Here is a 22076-nt window from a genome sequence, read left to right as displayed (position 1 = left end):
CGTGAAGAGGGCACGACAAAACCCATTTCTCCTTAGGAGTCTGAAAAGATTTGGCATGGGTCCTTAGATCCTCAAAAGGTTCAACAGCTGCACCAGAGAGCATCCTGACTGGTTGCATCACTGACTGGTATGGAAACTGCTCGGCCCCCGACAGCAAGAAACTACAGAGGGTAGTGCTTACGGCTGAGTACATCACTGGGGCCAAGCTCCCTGCCATCCAGGACCTTTATACCAGGCGGTGTCAGAGGAAGGCCCTAAGACACCACGTCAAAGACTCCAGCCACCCTAGTCATAGACGGTTTTCTCTGCTACCACACAGCAAGCAGTACCGAAGCGCCAAGTCTAGGTCCAAGAGGCTTCTAAAACAGCTTCTACCCCCAAGCCATAAGACTACTGAACACCTAATCAAATGGCTACCCAGACAGTGTTGAACTAAACTGAGCAAGAATTCAGTCATAGAATTCACTGGCTTGTATGTGAAGCAGTAATCGTTTCAAAACATCTCCTGCCATGTCACTGATGCGTCATGAAACAGTGATGAAGGTATCGTCTGTATCCTGTTTTTGGCCTTTTCCCCCAGCATTGTTCAAGCCATATCAAAGGCAGCAGGAAGAATTAAGTCCACCACAATAGTATGGGGCTTGCCTGTCCTAGCCACTCGGTAGTTCACCATATAAGATGCTTCGAGCTCCTTCTTAATGTCATCTGTTGCTTTTATAAGTGTCTTACTACTCAAAAGTAATTCATTCATTCTCACTCCAAATATTCCTGGGGCTTATTTTTCAAATGGGCATGTTTTGTTTCTTAATGCCTGCGCAAGGGTGAAGGTGTCATTCGAGTTGTGAGATAGTACTTTTGCACATATCACACACTGTGGCTGCGGAAAGGCACTACTCCCAATATAAGTGAACCCCAAATCAATGTAATTCTCATCATATTTGTGCCTCTCCGATGGTCCAATGTCCCGGTCTGTTGTTTGGTGCTTTCCCGGGTAAGGGGGCAGTAGCTCTTCAGCTGCATCAGATTCACAACTGTCAGTGTCCATGCTCGCTGGGCTAACACCACATGTAGAATTACTGATGCTAGTATTGGATGTGCTTGTGGAAGCAGAACAGCTTGTGTTGTCGTCAGGTGCAGGTGTAGTACTGCTGGTAGTAGCAGTACTACCAGTAGAGCTGGTATGCATCTCTATGGACACAAGCCTTTTTTTAACCATTTATCCCTTTTCGAGCAAACAGAATTCCAGCGAGAGAGTAACGGTTAATGTGATTGATATTAATTATTTGACTAGGCTACCTGTTTTTGACATTGTGTTATTTCACTGAACACTACACAGGCGAGAGAAGAAAAAAAATCACCCAAATGTATCACCTGTTGGAAAATGTAAATAACTGTTTGAAAACATGATTTTTTTGTTTTGTTACATCAGCATAGCTCAGGCAGTAGGAAGCTCTCATCCCTTTATATGCAGATGATAATCTTCTACTCAACTGGCCCCTCCCTGGATTTTGTGTTAAACGCTCTAAAACAAACTTTTTAGTGTCCAACAAGCTTTCTCTGCCCTTAAACTTGCTCTGAACACCTACAAAACAAAGGTCATGTGGTTTGGTAAGAAGAATGCCCCTCTCCCCACCGGTGTGATTATTACTTCTGAGGGTTTAGAGCTTGAGGTAGTCACCTCAATCAAATACTTGGGAGTATGGCTAGATGGCACACTGTCCTTCTCTTAGCACAAAATTAAATCTAGACTTGGTTTCCTCTATCTTAAATTGCTCCTCTTTCACCCCAGCTTCCAAATTAACCTCGACTCAGATTACCATCCTACCCATGCTAGATTATGGAGACGTAATTTATAGATCGACAGGTAAGGGTGCTCTCGAGCAGCTAGATGTTCTTTATCATTCGGCCATCAGATTTGCCACCAATGTTCCTTATAGGACACATCACTGCACTCTATACTCCTCTGTAAACTGGTAACCTCTGTATATCCATCGCAAGACCCACTGGTTGTTGCTTATTTATAAAACCCTCTTAGGCCTCACTCCTCCCTATCTGAGATATCTACTGCAGCCCTCATCCTCCACATACAACACCCGTTCCGCCAGTCACATTCTGTTAATGGTCCCCAAAGCACACACATCCCTGATTCTTTTCAGTTTGCTGCAGTTAGCGACTGGAACGAGCTGCAAAAAAAACTCAAACTGGACAGTTTTATCTCCATCTCTTCATTCAAAGACTCGACCATGGACACTCTTACTGACAGTTGTGGCTGCTTTGCGTGATATATTGTTGTCTCTACCTTCTTGCCCTTTTGCTGTTGTCCATGCCCAGCAAATGTGTGTACCCTGATTTGTGCTGCTCTATGTTGTGTTGGTACCATATTGTTGTCATGTGTTGCTACCATGTTGTTGTCATGTGTTGCAACCATGCTATGTTGTCGTCTTAGGTCTCTATGTAGTGTTGTCTCCCTTGTCGTGATGTGTGTTTTGTCCTATATTTTTATTGAATAGATTTTTATTTCTAATCCCAGCCACCATCCCCGTAGGAGGCCGTTCGCCTTTTGGTAGGCCGTCATTGTAAATAATAATTGGTTCTTAACAGACTTCCCTAGTTAAATAAAAGTAAAAAAAATATATAAAAAAAACTCGGGTCTGAAAATGTTGGAAACATTAACTTGCTTGACCTTGCTGTAGGTCATGTTTCCTTGCTGTAGGTCTGTTACTGTACCTGCAATATGCTTTGTGGACTTCACTGGACAGAGTTTGCCATCTGGCGTTGTGATAAAACAAAAAGTTGTGGTTGAATTAATTCTGCCACTGTCTTCTTATCGTCTCGGCCTCTAGGCCTACAGTATATATCACGGTGACAAGGCATATGAATAAACATGTCGTAGAGCAAACAGCACAATTATCACAACACATATGGCCTCGGCTTCCCCAGTGATTTTACCCACACACCGCTACTGCTTATGTAACACCGTTATGCATGTGTGTGTGTGTGTGTAGAGGGGGTTGGGTGGTATTGTTGTATGACGCATGAACGGCAGGCTATTTAGATTTGCAGAGTGAAGGAACTCGTGCTTGAATTAACCTGTGCTCAGGCACGTGCGCAAACACTGTACTGATGCCATGGACACCTCACTTTACTCAAACATTGGTTTCAATCTAACAACAGTCTCATACAGTACCTGCAAGGTTTCTAAGTGTGTGTTTGAGCACTAAGTAGTGTCCTTTTTTAATGTAATGCAATTTGATAAGTGTGTGTGTGTATGTGAGCACGCTATTTTTGTGCCTTTGTGGTGCTGCAAGCACTCTCCTCTCCTGAGCAGATAAATCTGTAATGGATGTCTGAGTGAGTCTGTCAGCCTGTGTGTGTGTGTGTGTCTGCGTTACTCTGTGAACTCAGAGATGTTTGCAATCTGTCTGACGCAGAGAGGAGCCGCTCTCTCTGCACAGAGAACAAGGGCCGGGAGCGAGGTGGGAAAGACAGGCTCGTGATTGGTTGAGAGGAAGACTGCTTTTATGACGTCATCTCCTCCACAACAAATCTAAAGCAAACTCCCACCGAGTTCACAGTGCTGTACTTACTCAGGTTCAAGTTCAAAACAGAAGCTGCACCAAGACAGATAAATACATACTCTATTAGATGGATATACTGTGAATAGACTAGCCACAACTACCATACAAATTACATTGGTGTCAGAAGTGATCAGACCTCGCATTTGTGTCGTTGTAGTACACCGCTTGTATAATTCAATACTTATTTATTTTTTACATTTTAGTCTGACAAAACCCCTGAATTTTTATTTGACTAAAGAACCTTGGCACATTATAGCCACATGGGTTAACAACAGTAACGTTTAAATAACTTTAATACTTGTAGGACCTAGGCTGTGAAACCCTAATGATTACTGCATGAGGTTGTGTTTCTGGGGGAGAGAGACACACTCCCCCAGAAACACAAAAAATAAGCAACGACGACCAGTGGGTCTTGCGACGGGTATACAGAGATGACCAATTTACCGAAGCACCCTGTGCTTTCACTTGAGCGAAAATTGCGGTTTTATAAGAGAACAAGTGTCAACAAGTGGCCATCAAAATGGAGGGGGAAAAAAAGAAAGAGACGCCCATCTTGCTCGTATCATAGCCCAGTTAAGTGGCAGATATGGTGTAGCAGTAACACTTAACGCACGCCGGAGGCCTGGATTCAATCCCCGAGTCGCCCCTTCCAACTTCCTCCCTTCTCTGCCTCTGTATCACATTGTCATTTCTAAAACTCTTGGAATAAAGCTTGAAAATAAGCTTAAATTAAACAAATTGAGGGGTACTGAATCTATAACACGACAACCTACGGTCACATTCACTAAGGGAAAACCAAAATGAGAACTCGAATTAGAAAAGTCATTCTATTAGGCTCCCTCGATTTTTGAAACAGCATCTCCCGTTTTGTGCCTTCGTTTGGAACATGACCATAGCCGTGGGACGTAGGAGTGCTGAACGTGCTGCAGCATCAACTGGTACATTTCCAAAATCAAATTATTATTATTAATTATTAACTAACCAAAATGAAACACATAGTCCTGTTTGTACATTGGCCTAAATAAATACAATTATTCAAAATACTACACCAGAGAGGATAATGTAGCCACTGAGGATCAATATCTTCTTTAAAAAATATATAGCTGTGAATTGCTTTAATCACCAGCGTAGCAGTGTGCTTAATATCAAACCGCTGATCTTTAGCTGCTGTTTCCTGACAGCCTCAGCGCCACATTGGCCTTATATTTCAGAACAGTTTTGAAATCAAATGGTTATGGCTGAAAAGAGAAGAGACTCTAAAATCGGTCTGTAGTTAGGCTACCAATACTGAGAGACCAGCGGAGCGCATCTGCCATTAACCGTGAGTGAAGCTATTCCCAGAAGCCCAGCCCAGGCTTCACTAACTTCATAATTGGGGAGTTTGTGCCTCTGAATTATGACATTTTTTTCAATATTTTGATTCTTTGTATTTTCTTTGTGTATTTCCTATGCTGCCTTGACTGTGTAATTGCTTGTCATGCAGGGCTGCCTTGGAAAAGACACCTTGTTCTCAAAATGGGACTCCACACTGCCTAAATAAATTACACTAATAGCATGTCAAATGAAGCAGATTTCCTGATCTCAAACCCCCGGCCTTTCATTATCACTTAGGTGAAAACAAAATCCTTTGTTCCCGGTCAGTAGATTCCAAATTCAAAACGGAACTCGCACATTTGAGCTATCTTTGTTGGAGGTGCATGGTAACAATTGAATAAGATGAGAGAGGGAAAAAAAAAAAATTGCCCGCACACTGCTCTTTATTTATTAAGCTTTACGTATCGACCTTCGTCAGAGGTGACAAAGGCCTCGAGGCCGATAAGTAAAGCTTAATAAAGAGCAGTGATACCAGGAAGAGCAGTGTGCGGGTTTCTTCTTTTTCGTCACCCTGTCAGTAGACTGATATCACAAGACTATGATTTATGTACGCAGGCTATTCAATTAGCACAGGCAGACCAATTCTTAACTTAAACATTCAGATTGAACGCATATTTAACCATTGAAATTGGACATTTATGGACCAGGGTTTGGAGATCTGATACTGCATACAACAGAGCTTACTGCGTCAATATGACAAAGGAGTATAAAAGTTGTGTTTACCCCAGCTTGAGCCAATCGCGACACTAGATTGATCCGCATTCAACACTGTCACAGCCACACCCACTTACCTCTCATCTGCCCAAGACAAGGCACCAACACAGACAGTCAAAGACGCGTGAAGGAACAATGGTTTGAGTCTAAATAATCATTTATTAAAGTGAAAAGGTCATTGTTTTCTTATATACCTGAGTTCAACCACCTCCTGCTGCTTTCCACTCCACAATGACTGCATGTGAAAGTGTGCACGAGTCTGTGTGCAGGTTCCAAATTGTCTTATTTTACGTGTCTTTTACTATAAATTCTCTGAAAATAGATTGGCCTATACTTTAGAACGCCTGGTGTGTCTATAAGTGATAACTTTGCTGATGGGACCTTCCAAATGCCCCTGTCACCATATTTCAGTCATGCCTTCTACGGTATCCAAAGTGACATTCCATTTTGGATCTACCTGGGGAATTTCAGGCATCATCGCTAATACTTAAGACTATTTGTCACCTTTTGGCGTGACATATGGCATGTTTGAATACAATGTGCTGGGGGGGGGGGGGGTTGTATAAAAAGCCAATGAAATCACATTTATGTCTCGGAGCAATGTAACAAGTGGTCACAACCACATCCCACAAACACAGAATTCTGTAGCCTCCGTTCACCCCTCTATATAACATCGAGTCAGACCTGAGTGAATTTGTTAACACATCTACACAGTTTGTCTCATTGGAAATTGCAGACGTTTTTCATTTTTATCAGAACCAATATGCTGCATAAAAATGGTTTCCCCAATCCTGGTCCTTGAGTTGAGTAGTATAGAAACCTCCCCATCCCATCTCCAAATCAGACATGCTCTACAGTACACCATTCAACTGGTGGGAAGAGCAGATAACTGTTCAACTGAAAAAACTCAAGAGGGTCATTCACTTGTCAGCAATAATAGGGGTAATACCCTTACCTTGCCAACCCAAAGACCAGGATTGAGAAACACAGGAGTAGTTCATGGACTGCTCCCTCTGCCTATACAGTGTTCGCTCCCAGCTAACCCACAACCTCCCATTCTATATACCCTACTTGACTAATGGTTACCACTGGAAATGGATGAGTTACCAGACTGCTTTCACTTATCTGGTCCTTTCAGATCAGTGTTCATGAAGGTAAGCTGAGAGAAGAGCAAGCACATAGTTAAATGGCCGATTTCAGAAAAATAATTGGCTCAAGAGCAGGTTGAGGAAGGGAAACGTACCCAAGTAAGAAACTGGACATTAACAACTTTTGACGTAAGTAAGTAACTTTTTAACAACACAAATAAAGAGCTCTGGGATGCCCACCATCTCTCAATGTATGTTTTTTGTTGTTGTCATGACATAATGTCATAACCTATGAAACCAAAAACAATTGATTGGTGAGTGTCTGAGCGCAAGAGCCACTATCGCATTCTGCAGAGCAGCAATGTCTATATGATTTGTCTAGCGTTACAGGGGTACTGACATAGCCTGCCTCCAGACCGGTTTGTTCCATCTTGCCAACTGTGATAATGACCATAGGAGTTTACAAGACAGCCTGATCTGGGACCATGCTTGGTTAGGCAGTTATGAGGGACATAAACAAGAGTTATAGACATAGATCTTGTTGAGCTACATTTAATACTGAGCCAGGACATAACATCCCAATACACACTATGTAGAGGGAACCTCACCTAAACATCTCCTGATCCTGTGAGTCTGAGCCTATTGGATTAAGTGGTTGTGAGAAACTGCATGATGTCAGAGCGATTGTCAAAAGCCTAAAATACCGCTTGAATTTAAGATAGTGTCGTTTTATATACAGTTCCTGTCAAGAAGCTTCACACAAACGATGTGAGCGTATGATGCGGCAGCTGGCTATCCATGCATGTGAACCACAACTCCTTTTCATTCCTTTTCCAACTTCATTGTCTGAGGTATGAACAGTTGTTAAAAAAAAAAAAAAAGTTTGTTTTGTAATTTTTTGATTTTGTTTCTTAAAAAAACACAATATTCCTGTTTACATTAAGACAGACGGGCAAATTCATGGGTGACGTTTCCCCCAAGCTCTCAACTAAAGGTCCTTTTTTACTTTAACCCATTAGATCAAGGTTAAGATTGGGTAGAGTATAAGCAGAGCACAGATCAGTGTTTTAGGGGCGTCTTCCACCTGGAGCCTGGAACAGTACAAACCAGCTGAGATCAAAGTGAAGTTTCACGAAGACCTAGTCTGCGTCAGAAATAGGGGGTCATTTGGGACGCAGCCCGACACTGCGCAGACGTTCAGAAAGTGTCTACAGCTGTTTGTTTTACACAGTAAAGCATCATATCAGTCAAGCGCCGACAACACAGACATTAACTTTGAAATTAAATCAAATGCTAAACAACAAACAATAATTATTTAAAAAACAAACAAACAAAAAAAAACAATTATCCAAGTTGTCTTTTCTTTCCCTCCGTCTCTTTCTAAACAAAAAAAAATCTTTATTGAGACCAATGGTCAGACAAACAGCATTTCAACCCAGAAGTATGACATCACAAATATGCAGAACGACACTTATTAGTGCACAACATTTTCAGTCTGGGACTTCTCCATTTCATTTAGTCTTTTTTTTTTTTTTTTTTACATTCCTCACAAAGACATATCATCCATGCACCTGGGCTTTCCGTTCCTCTCTTAAGTTCTCAAAGTGCTACTTTTGGTTGGGGTTCGATTGGATGTTCGGAGGGGAGCGAGACAGCCATGTTGTGGGGAGGAAGGGGTTATGGGTAGGTTAAAGCGAGTGAGGGCAAAGCATGAGATTGGCATAACGGGGAGGGGGAGATTGGGGCTAGTTTCCTGGACCCAGATTCAGTCTAGTCCTGGACTAAGAAGCATGTTCGATGGAGATTCTCCATTTAAAGAGGTGAATGGGTGTCAGGGTAGAGATGTGTTCCAGAATGTACATGATATCCCTGGTTTAGTAGTGTGGTTAGTTAAGGTGGTGCAATAGGAACAGTGTGGAGAATGGGAGGTGTGGGGGTAGCGTGGAAGGACATACCTAAGCTAACATTTATCGGTTGATTGTATCCACACTGTCCTGACACGAGGATGGCTAGCGAGAGCCTGAGGATCTATCTGCTGTGCTGGTGCGATTGATGGTGTCTGAAGGCAGTGTGCTCTGCGGTGCTGGTGAGTCTGATTCTGTGTGAGATTGTCAGTAGTCTAGGGACCACTGGCTGTGTAGGAAAGCTCCCTTCTTCGACATGTTGTTAATCACGACCCCTCTGGGGAACATTTCCATGTTGTTCACAGCTAAAAGCCAACCCTCTTCTACACCTTATCCCAAACCAACCGTCTGGTCAAAGCCTGGCTCGTTCACAGTGACAAAGAGTTGATTATCATTATGCTGCATATTGTTTTATTTAAGTAGGAAAGTCACATTGAGATCGGCATCTCTTTTTCAATCGCCGTGCACGTGTTTGAATGACATCCTATTTTCCATACAGTTAAGAGCTTCTAGGTTCCTTTAAATCCCCTTGTGGTAATACTGAGAGTGTGTGTGTTGTGACAGAACGTTAGGCACCGGGCTGAAGCTAGGGATTAGAGTAAGCCTGCAGGAGAGGGGAGGTATTGTATTAGGAGCGGTGGTGATCTGGATTGTGTCGCAACACGGCACATATATAGGGAAAATACAGGGGGAGACATCCCTTTAGTGCAAAACAAACAACTGTCAATGGCTTTGAAGGAGAGGAGGGGGACATGTCGAGAAAGCGCAGAGCTGGCTGGGTGTAGGATTGGATGTGTGGAGAGGACAGTCAGAGAATCATCTCAAAGGCTTTGTGGCTCTCTGGGGAAATCCTTTTTCCATACTTTAGTAGAAAGAGGGTTGCTACTGTGAACGGTGCTGTAAAAAGTACATTATGTGGCAGGTTGCATTGGCTGGGCCTCTCATTCTTGTCTCGTCTCTGGACCTGCCACATTGAGAACCAGGGTATCCATCCACAGGTGAATACTACTGAATTGAGTTAGAGATTAGAGTATGTTTGTTTACCACAACAACAACAACGATAACAACGTCTACAATAACAATGCTTTGGCCCATCCATCGAGCTCAGTTGGCTTCCAAGGTGTACGGTCTGTCTTTTCCAAAGAAATAAAAGTTTCCTTTGAGTTTGTCAGACACAGAATCTTTATTCCCGTCAGTGGGTTTGTTGTTTGTCTTGAACATAGATCGATGGGGGAATCCATTATGAGACTTGGTCTTGTGTGGTAAAAAATACTTGAAAAAGAAAAGTGTAAAAGATAACGACAGCTATGCATGTTGATCTGCAGCCTCTCCCATTTCATGGGGTCTTACTGAACAGGGTAGTAGGGGGACCAAACAGGTCCACATTGGCAACTGTGGAAGTATATGTGTTTTGCACTCAGAGGGGCATCTCTACACTTGACATGAGAGGCGAGGTAGAATCTGTCAGTATTGGAGGTGGTGCCTGTGGTGTAACCACCGGCGAGGTAAGTACACCTCTCGCCGTCCCTCAACCAATCCCACATCAGAGGGGGCGTGAGTTCTGTGTGATGGGCAGGGCAACATACGAGACACACACAGTCTGCAACCAGGAAGTGCAGTGCAGTCCAAACAGGAGATGTAGTGGAGGTTTGGGATAGGTAGAGGTTTGGGACAGGTGAAATGACACAACCTAGGTGAGGATCAACTCACCTCAACTGTCATATGAGGTAAAAGAACAGCAAACTATTGTTTTGTGTGTACACACAGAGAGAGGTATGTATAGATGAGAGGTACCCATATACACAGGCAGAAGGTTATGTTTACTGTATGTATGTATGTATGTATGTATGTATGTATGTATGTATGTATGTATGTATATATTTTTTTTAAAGAGGTATGGCTGTTTTCAGGTAGACAGGTATGTATAGGATGAGAAGTACATGGAGGTAAACCAGTGGGTATATAATGCAGGTACAGAGGTATATGTGCATGCAGGTAAACCGGTGTACTGTATACATGCAGTAAGATAGGTATACAGTACTTGTATGTATGAGGGTAAAGGGTTGTGTATATACACATGACAGTACACTTGCACCTTTGCACAACAAATTGGATATTGTTTGTGTCCATTGTCATAAAGGGAGGTTTGTGTGTCACTCTGTGTAAGGGAGGTATGTAAGGTACAGGGAGGTAGGTTCACAAGTACACGCCTTGGCTAGGAGGAGTTTGGGCCGCACATCAGGGGGTGGAAAGAGTTCAAAAGGGAGAAGTGTGGGGGAACACTTGGTGACTGTCCCAGTGGAGGCCGGTGAGGAGGCCGAAGAGGGGAGCAGCTGGGAGGGAGGAGGCTCTGATGGAAGCTCGATTGTGGGACAAAATACAGCAGCTATCTGCCCTGCTCAAGTGACGGGCGGCTCTGAAAAGCTACGTCAGTCCCATGTATGAATATGTGTGTCTATAGCAGTGTGTGTGTGTGTGTAGATGTACATCAGTGGCTTTATGTGTGAGGTTTGATTTTGTAAACTTATTGTCTGTGAATGTACGTGTGTATATGTTTGTCTGCCTCTCAGAGCGATTTCCTTCCACTAACACAGAGCTCCACCAGTACCACTACCCCAACCGGACCTCGGGGGTTTGGGTTTGCATACATGTGCACCTGGTGTATAACAACACAGGAGCAGAATACCGCTCAGGGCTCCTAGCCTCTCTGTTAGATAGACGCACAGCGCAGTCAGAGAACCACACTTTAGAGGGGGGCCCCACACCCCAACTCAAAGTGGGGCCCAGCAGCCACAAGAGCCCCAAGTGCGGCCAGAAACGAATCATCAAAACGGCTACGCAAAAGAAAGCCTTTGGTTTTCTGAGACTTTTTTCTTGGTGATTATCCGTGTTGCTGGTGGTGGTAATATTGTGTTTCACAAAACAAAGAAAGCGGCCAATTTCTTTACCCCTTTTCTTTTCCCCTAATAATTCCCCCCTCTCTCTTCCATCTCTTCCAGGTCAGAAGTCAGTTCATACTTCCTGGTCCTCGAAGACCTCCAGGAAGAGCGGAGGGAAGAGCTCGTTGGGACACTCCACCTTCATGTGGAGGAAGCGGCTGGCGTGGCACGCCCCGATCATCCTCAGGTCCGTCACCTTCATCAGCAGCTTGGGCCAGAAGTGGGGAATGTTGTGCTTGCGGTGGTTGATGTAGTGCTCGAAGGCAAGCAGGTACGTCTCCTGGCACTTCTCGATCTTATCTACTGACGTCAGGCCCGAGCGATCTGAGAGGAACGCACAAATACATACCTTTTAAAGACCAATAATAATACTAGAGAAATGGTAGATATTGAAGCTTGTTCATAAAATGTTACCAACATAGGGAGACCTTCAGTGTGTTCATACAGCTGTTCTTTGTTCATAAAGATGTTATGTCTGTTCTTAAAGTGGTTATGATCCTGATGTCCTTCCATTGATTGACTGTTTTGTTTATAGTGCAGCTGTGTCTGTTCATTAAGATATTATGTCTGCTCATAGAGTTGTTATAACCTTTCCACAGCCTCCAGGGCCCTCACCTGAGCTCATGAGGAGCACAGCCTGCAGCAGGGCCACCTCAGAGTCGTCCAGGTTAAACTGTGCCAGACTCTTGCCCAAATCAAAGATGGCGTCCGACACCACGCCCAGCCCGCCATTCTTCAACTGCTCCCTCTTCACCGCCATCTCACCGCTCAGGGTAAGCGTCTCGCTCTCTGGGTCATAGCGCACGGCGGCACGCAGCGACATGATCTCCATACAGCAGCCTTTCAATAGGATGATCTGGTCCTCACAAGGCAGCTGGAGGGAGGATAGGAGAGGGAGACTGTTAGTGTGTACACCAAATAAACACTGATGTCATCCCATGGCAGTGAGGGGCCTGAGAGGAAACCTATAGTCAGCTGAGGTAGATTGCACTAAAGGTCAAGACACACACACACACACACACACACAGAGAGATATACAGACGTGAGGACTGCAGTGTGCATAAGGCAACTATAGGGCACATGTACATTATACACACATACACAGCCTGGGAACAAACTGAAAGATCCAGTTACTAAATATCCAGTAATTCTAGCAGCTACCACAACAACATTATTCCTCTGCTGGCCAGTGAGACTGCATTGATAGTCCAGCTACAGATTACATAACTGGTAAATCACAATCTTTCGGGACTGTCTGTCGGGGACCGTGGATGAAGGTGAGTTCTGTGCACCCTAGTCTGAGTACCGTGTGCATGCGCACGCGCGTGTGAGAGAAAGTGAGTGAGTGTGAAACAGCAGCATTATGTCCTCATTATATAGCAGATTGAGTCATATGCAGGAGGCAGTGGTGAATATACAGTATAACAAGCACGCACGCAGGAACGAACAGACACCATGACAATAAGTTCTGCGGAAGGAAGAGAAAGAGGAGGTAATCACAGTCAAGTGTGTGTTGATGAGCCCCATTAGAGACTCACAGGGACAAATGAGGACACAGGACAGAGACACACAGGAACTTACACACACATGCACAGTCCTTTAAACCCACCTCTGAGAACATGGGCAGTTTTTTGGCAAAGTCGACGACGCGTGTGATGGCAGGGGTGATGATCTTGGTGAACTCGCTGAAGGCCTCCAGGTCTACCTTGTCTCCGTCTGGGGTGGGAACCCCGGGGGACTGACCTATGTCCTCAGGCTGGGGAAACAAAGATGGTGTCTAATGAATAGTCACATCGGTCAAACAGTCAGATCAACCAACATCCACATCTGGTTTGATATTTAATTTTGGTTGTTCACCAGACCTGGGTTCAAATATATGTGTATTTATATACTTATTTTCTGTGCATTTGAGTATTTTCAAATAGTGTGGCAGAAATAAACTACTTATATTTGAAGTATGAAACTATTTTTAATTACTAAGCTATTTATAGGAAATCATTTAAAATAATTCATTCTCCTCTGAACAGTTGATGTTGAGATGTGTCTGGTAATTGAACTCTGAAGCATTTATTTGGGCTGTAATTTCAGAGGCTCGTAACTCTAATGAACTTGGGTCTTCCTTTCCTGTGGCGGTCCTCATGAGAGCTAGTTTCATCATAGTGCCTGATGGTTTTTGTGACTGCACTTGAAGAACCGTTCAAAGTTCTAGAAAATTCCCGCGTTGACTGACCTTCATGTCTTAAAGTAATGATGGACGGTTGTTTCTATTTACTTATTTGAGCGGTTCTTGACATAATATGGACATTGTCTTTCACCAAATAGGGCTATCTTCTGTATACCACCCCTACCTTGTCACAACAATTGACTGCCTCAAAGCCAAGAGTGGGCAAAACTGTCAAGGCAAAAGGCGGCTACTTTGAAGAATCTCAAATCTATTTTGATTTGTTTAACACTTTTTTGATGACTGCATGATTCCATGTGTTATTTCATAGTTTGATGTCTTCACTATTATTCTACAATGTAGAAAATAGTAAAAATAAAGAAAAACCCTGGAATGAGAAGGTGTGCCTAAACTTTTGACAGGTACTGTATGTATTCAAGTGCAGACTGTTTTGTCTCTGTGTGTGTGTCCGTGTGGTTAAGGTGATGTACTTAGTGAGTGTGGTGATGCACCGACTGAGTGAGTGACCGAGTGAGTGTGGTGATGCACCGACTGAGTGAGTGACCGAGTGAGTGTGGTGATGCACCGACTGAGTGAGTGACCGAGTGAGTGAGTGACCGAGTGAGTGTAGTGATGCACCGACCGAGTGACCGACCGAGTGACCGACCGACCGACCGAGTGACCGACCGACCGTGGTGATGCACCGAGTGAGTGACCGACCGAGTGTGGCGATGCACCGACCAAGTGACCGAGTGAGTGCGGCGATGCACCGAACAAGTGACCGCCCGAGTGAGTGCGGCGATGCACCGAACGAGTGACCGACCGAGTGAGTGAGTGTGGCGATGCACCGAGTGAGTGTGGCGATGAACCGAGTGAGTGAGTGACCGAGTGAGTGTGGCGATGCACCGAGTGAGTGAGAGACCGAGTGAGTGTGGCGATGCACCGAGTGAGTGAGAGACCGAGTGAGTGTGGCGATGCACCGAGTGAGTGAGTGACCGAGTGAGCGTGGCGATGCACCGACTGAGTGACCGACTGAGCGTGGCGATGCACCGAGTGATGCACCGACTGAGTGACCGAGTGAGTGTGGCGATGCACCGAGTGAGTGAGTGACCGAGTGAGCGTGGCGATGCACCGAGTGAGTGAGTGACCGAGTGAGCGTGGCGATGCACCGAGTGAGTGAGTGACCGAGTGAGTGTGGCGATGCACCGAGTGAGTGAGTGACCGAGTGAGCGTGGCGATGCACCGACTGAGTGACCGACTGAGCGTGGCGATGCACCGAGTGATGCACCGACTGAGTGACCGAGTGAGTGTGGCGATGCACCGAGTGAGTGAGTGACCGAGTGAGTGTGGCGATGCACCGAGTGATGCACCGACTGAGTGACCGACAGTGTGGTGATGCACCGAGTGAGTGAGTGAGAGAGTGTGGCAATGCACCGAGTGAGTGAGTGACCGAGTGAGTGTGGCGATGCACCGAGTGAGTGAGTGACCGAGAGAGTGTGGCGATGCACCGAGTGAGTGAGTGACCGAGAGAGTGTGGCGAGTGAGTGAGTGACCGAGAGAGTGACCGAGAGAGTGCCGAGAGAGTGTGGCGAGTGAGTGAGTGACCGAGAGAGTGACCGAGAGAGTGTGGCGATGCACCGAGTGAGTGAGTGACCGAGAGAGTGTGGCGATGCACCGAGTGAGTGAGTGACCGAGAGAGTGTGGCGATGCACCGAGTGAGTGAGTGACCGAGAGAGTGTGGCGATGCACCGAGTGAGTGAGTGACCGAGAGAGTGTGGCGATGCACCGAGTGAGTGAGTGACCGAGTGAGTGTGGCGATGCACCGAGTAATGCACCGACTGAGTGACCGACAGTGTGGTGATGCACCGAGTGAGTGAGTGAGAGAGTGTGGCAATGCACCGAGTGAGTGAGTGACCGAGTGAGTGTGGCGATGCACCGAGTGAGTGAGTGACTGAGAGAGCGTGTGGTGATGCACCGAGTGAGTGAGTGACCGAGAGAGTGTGGCGATGCACCGAGTGAGTGAGTGACCGAGTGAGTGTGGCGATGCACCGAGTGATGCACCGACTGAGTGACCGACAGTGTGGTGATGCACCGAGTGAGTGAGTGAGAGAGTGTGGCAATGCACCGAGTGAGTGAGTGACCGAGTGAGTGTGGCGATGCACCGAGTGAGTGAGTGACCGAGAGAGCGTGGCGATGCACCGAGTGAGTGAGTGACCGAGTGAGCGTGGCGATGCACCGACTGAGTGAGTGACCGAGTGAGCGTGGCGATGCACCGACTGAGTGACCGAGTGAGCGTGGCGATGCACCGACTGAGTGACCGAGTGAGCGTTGCGATGCACCGACTGAGTGACCGACTGAGCGTGGCGATGCACCGAGTGATGCACCGACTGAGTGACCGAGTGAGTGTGGCGATGCACCGAGTGAGTGAGTGACCGAGTGAGTGTGGCGATGCACCGAGTGATGCACCGACTGAGTGACCGACAGTGTGGTGATGCACCGAGTGAGTGAGTGAGAGAGTGTGGCGATGCACCGAGTGAGTGAGTGACCGAGAGAGTGTGGCGATGCACCGAGTGAGTGAGTGACCGAGAGAGTGTGGCGATGGACCGAGTGAGTGAGTGACCGAGAGAGTGTGGCGATGCGCCGAGTGAGTGAGTGACCGAGAGAGTGTGGCGATGCGCCGAGTGAGTGAGTGACCGAGAGAGTGTGGCGATGCACCGAGTGAGTGAGTGACCGAGAGATTGTGGCGATGCACCGAGTGAGTGAGTGACCGAGTGAGTGTGGCGATGCGCCGAGTGAGTGAGTGAGAGAGTGTGGCGATACGCCGACTGAGTGAGTGACCGAGTGAGCGTGGCGATACGCCGACTGAGTGAGTGACCGAGTGAGCGTGGCGATGCGCCGACTGAGTGAGTGACCGAGTGAGCGTGGCGATGCGCCGACTGAGTGAGTGACCGAGTGAGCGTGGCGATGCGCCGACTGAGTGACCGACTGAGCGTGGCGATGCACCGAGTGATGCACCGACTGAGTGACCGAGTGAGCGTGGCGATGCACAGAGTGAGTGAGTGACCGAGTGAGCGTGGCGATGCGCCGACTGAGTGAGTGACCGAGTGAGCGTGGCGATGCGCCGACTGAGTGACCGACTGAGCGTGGCGATGCACCGAGTGATGCACCGACTGAGTGACCGAGTGAGCGTGGCGATGCACAGAGTGAGTGAGTGACCGAGTGAGTGTGGCGATGCACCGAGTGAGTGAGTGACCGAGTGAGTGTGGCGATGCACCGAGTGATGCACCGACTGAGTGACCGAGAGAGTGTGGCGATGCACCGAGTGAGTGAGTGACCGAGAGAGTGTGGCGATGCACCGAGTGAGTGAGTGACCGAGAGAGTGTGGCGATGCACCGAGTGAGTGAGTGACCGAGAGAGTGTGGCGATGCACCGAGTGAGTGAGTGAGTGAGAGAGTGTGGCGATGCACCGAGTGAGTGAGTGAGAGAGTGTGGCGATGCACCGAGTGAGTGCGTGAGAGAGTGTGGCGATGCACCGAGTGAGTGCGTGAGAGAGTGTGGCGATGCACCGAGTGAGTGCGTGAGTGTGGCGATGCACCGAGTGAGTGCGTGAGTGTGGCGATGCACCGAGTGAGTGCGTGAGTGTGGCGATGCACCGAGTGAGTGCGTGAGTGTGGCGATGCACCGAGTGAGTGCGGCGATGCACCGAGTGAGTGCGGCGATGCACCGAGTGAGTGAGTGTGGCGATGCACCGAGTGAGTGACCGACCGAGTGTGGCGACGCACCGACCGAGTGAGTGACCGACCGAGTGTGGCGACGCACCGACCGAGTGACCGACCGAGTGTGGCGACGCACCGACCGAGTGACCGACCGACGCGACCACGCACCGACCAAGTGACCGACTGACCGTGGCGACGCACCGACCGAGTGACCGACTGTGGCGACGCACCGACCGACCGACCGTGGCGGCGCAACGACCGACCGACCGTGGCAACGCAACGACCGAGGCGACGTACCGACCGACCGACCGTGGCGACGCACCGACCGACCGACCGACCGAGTGTGGCGACGCACCGACCGAGTGACCGACCGACCGAGGCGACCGTGGCGACGCACCGACCGAGTGACCGACCGACCGTGGAGACGCACCGACCGAGTGACCGACCGACCGTGGCGACGCACCGACCGTGGCGACGCACCGACCGTGGCGACGCACCGACCGACCGACCGTGGCGACGCACCGGCCGACCGACCGTGGCGACGCACCGGCCGACCGACCGTGGCGACGCACCGACCGTGGCGACGCACCGACCGACCGTGGCGACGCACCGACCGACCGACCGTGGCGACGTGAGTGAGTGACCGACCGACCGTGGCGAGTGTGGCAACGCACCGACCGACCGACCGTGGCGACGACCGAGCGACCGACCGACCGTGGCGTGACGCAGCGACCGACCCGACCGTGGCGACGCACCGACCGACCGTGGCGTGACGACCGACCGACCGTGGCGACGCACCGACCGACCGAGGCGACATGACCGACCGACCGTGTGGCGACCACCGACCGTGGCGGCGCACCGACCGACCGAGTGCGGCGACCGACCGACCGAGGCGACGCACCGACCGACCGTGGCGACGCACCGACCGACCGAGGCGACGCACCGACCGACCGAGGCGACGCACCGACCGACCGTGGCGACGCACCGACCGACCGTGGCGACGCACCGACCGACCGTGGCGACGCACCGACCGAGTGAGTGCGGCGATGCACCGAGTGAGTGCGTGAGTGTGGCGATGCACCGAGTGAGTGAGTGTGGCGATGCACCGAGTGAGTGAGTGTGGCGATGCACCGAGTGAGTGACCGACCGAGTGTGGCGACGAGTGTGGCCGACCGAGTGAGTGACCGACCGAGTGTGGCGACGCACCGACCGAGTGACCGACCGACCGTGGCGACGCACCGACCGAGTGACCGACCGACCGTGGCGACGCACCGACCGAGTGACCGACCGACGCGACCACGCACCGACCGAGTGACCGACGCGACCACGCACCGACCGAGTGACCGACTGACCGTGGCGACGCACCGACCGACTGTGGCGACGCACCGACCGACCGAGGCGACGCACCGACCGAGTGACCGACCGACCGTGGAGACGCACCGACCGAGTGACCGACCGACCGTGGCGACGCACCGACCGTGGTGACGCACCGACCGACCGACCGTGGCGACGCACCGGCCGACCGACCGTGGCGACGCACCGGCCGACCGACCGAGGCGTGGCGCCGAGTGGTGACCGGCCGACCGACCGATGGCGACGCCGAGTGGTGACCGACCGTGGCGACGCACCGACCGACCGTGGCGACGCACCGACCGACCGTGGCGACGCACAGACCGTGGCGACGCACCAACCGACCGTGGCGACGCAACAACCGACCGACCGTGGCGACGCACCGACCGACCGAGGCGACGCACCGACCGACCGAGGCGACGCACCGACCGACCGAGGCGACGCACCGACCGACCGACCGACCGTGGCGACGCACCGACCGACCGTGGCGACGCACCGACCGGCCGTGGCGACGCACCGACCGACCGAGGCGACGCACCGACCGACCGTGGCGACGCACCGACCGACCGTGGCGACGCACCGACCGACCGAGGCGACGCACCGACCGACCGAGGCGACGCACCGACCGACCGAGGCGACGCACCGACCGACCGTGGCGACGCACCGACCGACCGTGGCGACGCACCGACCGAGTGAGTGCGGCGACGCACCGAGTGAGTGAGTGTGGCGATGCACCGAGTGAGTGAGTGTGGCGATGCACCGAGTGAGTGACCGACCGAGTGTGGCGACGCACCGACCGAGTGAGTGACCGACCGAGTGTGGCGACGCACCGACCGAGTGACCGACCGACCGTGGCGACGCACCGACCGAGTGACCGACCGACCGTGGCGACGCACCGACCGAGTGACCGACTGTGGCGACGCACCGACCGACCGAGGCGACGCACCGACCGACCGTGGCGACGCACCGACCGAGTGAGTGACCGACCGAGTGTGGCGACGCACCGACCGAGTGACCGACCGACCGTGGCGACGCACCGACCGAGTGACCGACCGACCGTGGCGACGCACCGACCGAGTGACCGACCGACCGTGGCGACGCACCGACCGAGTGACCGACCGACCGTGGCGACGCACCGACCGAGTGACCGACCGACCGAGGCGACGCACCGACCGACCGACCGACCGTGGCGACGCACCGACCGACCGACCGTGGCGACGCACCGACCGACCGACCGTGGCGACGCACCGACCGACCGACCGTGGCGACGCACCGACCGACCGACCGTGGCGACGCACCGACCGACCGACCGTGGCGACGCACCGACCGACCGACCGTTGCGACGCACCGACCGACCGACCGTTGCGACGCACCGACCGACCGACCGACCGACGGCCCGACCGACCGACCGACCGATGCGACGACCGACCGATGCGACGACCGACCGACCGTGGACCGACCGACCGACCGTGGCGACGCGACCGACCGACCGACGCACCGACCGACCGACCGGACCTTACCGACCGACCGACCGACGCACCGACCGACCGACCGACCGAGCGACGCACCGACCGACCGACCGACCGTGGCGACGCACCGACCGACCGACCGTGGCGACGCACCGACCGACCGACCGTGGCGGCACCGACCGACCGACCGTGGCTACGCACCGACCGACCGACCGTGGCTACGCACCGACCGACCGACCGTGGCTACGCACCGACCGACCGACCGTGGCTACGCACCGACCGACCGACCGTGGCTACGCACCGACCGACCGACCGTGGCTACGCACCGACCGACCGACCGTGGCTACGCACCGACCGACCGTGGCTACGCACCGACCGACCGACCGTGGCTACGCACCGACCGACCGACCGTGGCTACGCACCGACCGACCGACCGTGGCTACGCACCGACCGACCGAGTGTGGCGACGCACCGACCGAGTGAGTGACCGACCGAGTGTGGCGACGCACCGACCGACCGAGTGTGGCGACGCACCGACCGAGTGAGTGAGGCGATGCACCGACCGAGCGAGCGACCGACCGAGCGACCGACCGAGTGACCGACCGAGTGACCGACCGAGTGACCGACCGAGTGACCGACCGAGTGAGTGACCGACCGACCGAACGACCGACCGAGTGAACGACCGACCGAGTGAACGAACGACCGAGTGAACGAACGACCGACCGTGGCGATGCACCGACCGAGTGACCGACCGACCGAGTGTGGCGATGCACCGACCGAGTGACCGACCGACCGAGTGTGGCGATGCACCGACCGAGTGACCGACCGACCGAGTGTGGCGATGCACCGACCGACCGAGTGTGGCGATGCACCGACCGACCGAGTGTGGCGATGCACCGACCGACCGAGTGTGGCGATGCACCGACCGACCGTGGCGATGCACCGACCGACCGAGTGTGGCGATGCACCGACCGAGTGACCGACCGACCGAGTGTGGCGATGCACCGACCGACCGAGTGTGGCGATGCACCGACCGACCGAGTGTGGCGATGCACCGACCGACCGAGTGTGGCGATGCACCGACCGACCGAGTGTGGCGATGCACCGACCGACCGTGGCGATGCACCGACCGACCGAGTGTGGCGATGCACCGACCGAGTGACCGACCGAGTGAGTGTGGCGATGCACCGAACGAGTGACCGAACGAGTGAGTGTGGCGATGCACCGAACGAGTGACCGAACGAGTGACCGACCGACCGACCGAGCGACCGACCGAGCGAGCGACCGAGTAAACGAGCGAGCGAGCGACCGAACGACCGAGTGACCGACCGACCGACCGACCGAGTGACCGACCGAGTGAGTGAGCGACCGAGTGAGTGAGCGACCGAGTGAGTGAGCGACCGAGTGAGTGAGTGACCGACCGAGTGAGGCGATGCACCGACCGAGCGAACGACCGAGCGAGCGACCGAGCGAACGACCGAACGAGTGAACAACCGAGTGAACCACCGAGTGACCGACCGACCGACCGACCGAGTGACCGACCGAGTGACCGCCCGACCGACCGAGCGAACGACCGAGCGAACGACCGAACCGAGCGAACGAGTGACCGACCGAGTGAACGACCGAGTGAGTGAGTGACCGACCGACCGACCGACCGACCGAGGGAGCGATCGACCGAGGGAGCGATCGACCGAGGGAGCGACCGACCGAGCGAACGACCGACCGACCGACCGAGTGCGTGACCGACCGAGTGCGTGACCGAGTGACCGAGGGACCGACCGAC

At 51.7% G+C, this 22076-nt stretch overlaps 1 protein-coding gene across 2 annotated transcripts in view; it reads right to left on the bottom strand.

The window, feature by feature from the left end:
- Window positions 1-8127: 8127 nt before the first annotated feature.
- The window catches only part of LOC135555913 (thyroid hormone receptor alpha), a 92443-nt gene continuing 78494 nt past the window's right edge, over window positions 8128-22076 (bottom strand). For both annotated transcript variants that reach the window (XM_064988721.1, XM_064988720.1), the window contains 3 exons: window positions 13207-13353; window positions 12213-12471; window positions 8128-11921 (listed from right to left, as the gene is read on the bottom strand). In XM_064988721.1, the coding sequence (XP_064844793.1) occupies window positions 11671-11921; window positions 12213-12471; window positions 13207-13353 (657 nt within the window). In that variant the 3' untranslated portion in view covers window positions 8128-11670. The remainder of the gene's footprint in view (window positions 11922-12212; window positions 12472-13206; window positions 13354-22076) is intronic.

The sequence above is a fragment of the Oncorhynchus masou genome, chromosome 15, assembly GCF_036934945.1.
Source record: "Oncorhynchus masou masou isolate Uvic2021 chromosome 15, UVic_Omas_1.1, whole genome shotgun sequence".
Classification (NCBI taxonomy): domain Eukaryota; kingdom Metazoa; phylum Chordata; class Actinopteri; order Salmoniformes; family Salmonidae; genus Oncorhynchus; species Oncorhynchus masou.
Note: the sequence above shows the minus strand (reverse complement) of the source record. Positions and strands in the feature narration are given on the sequence as shown.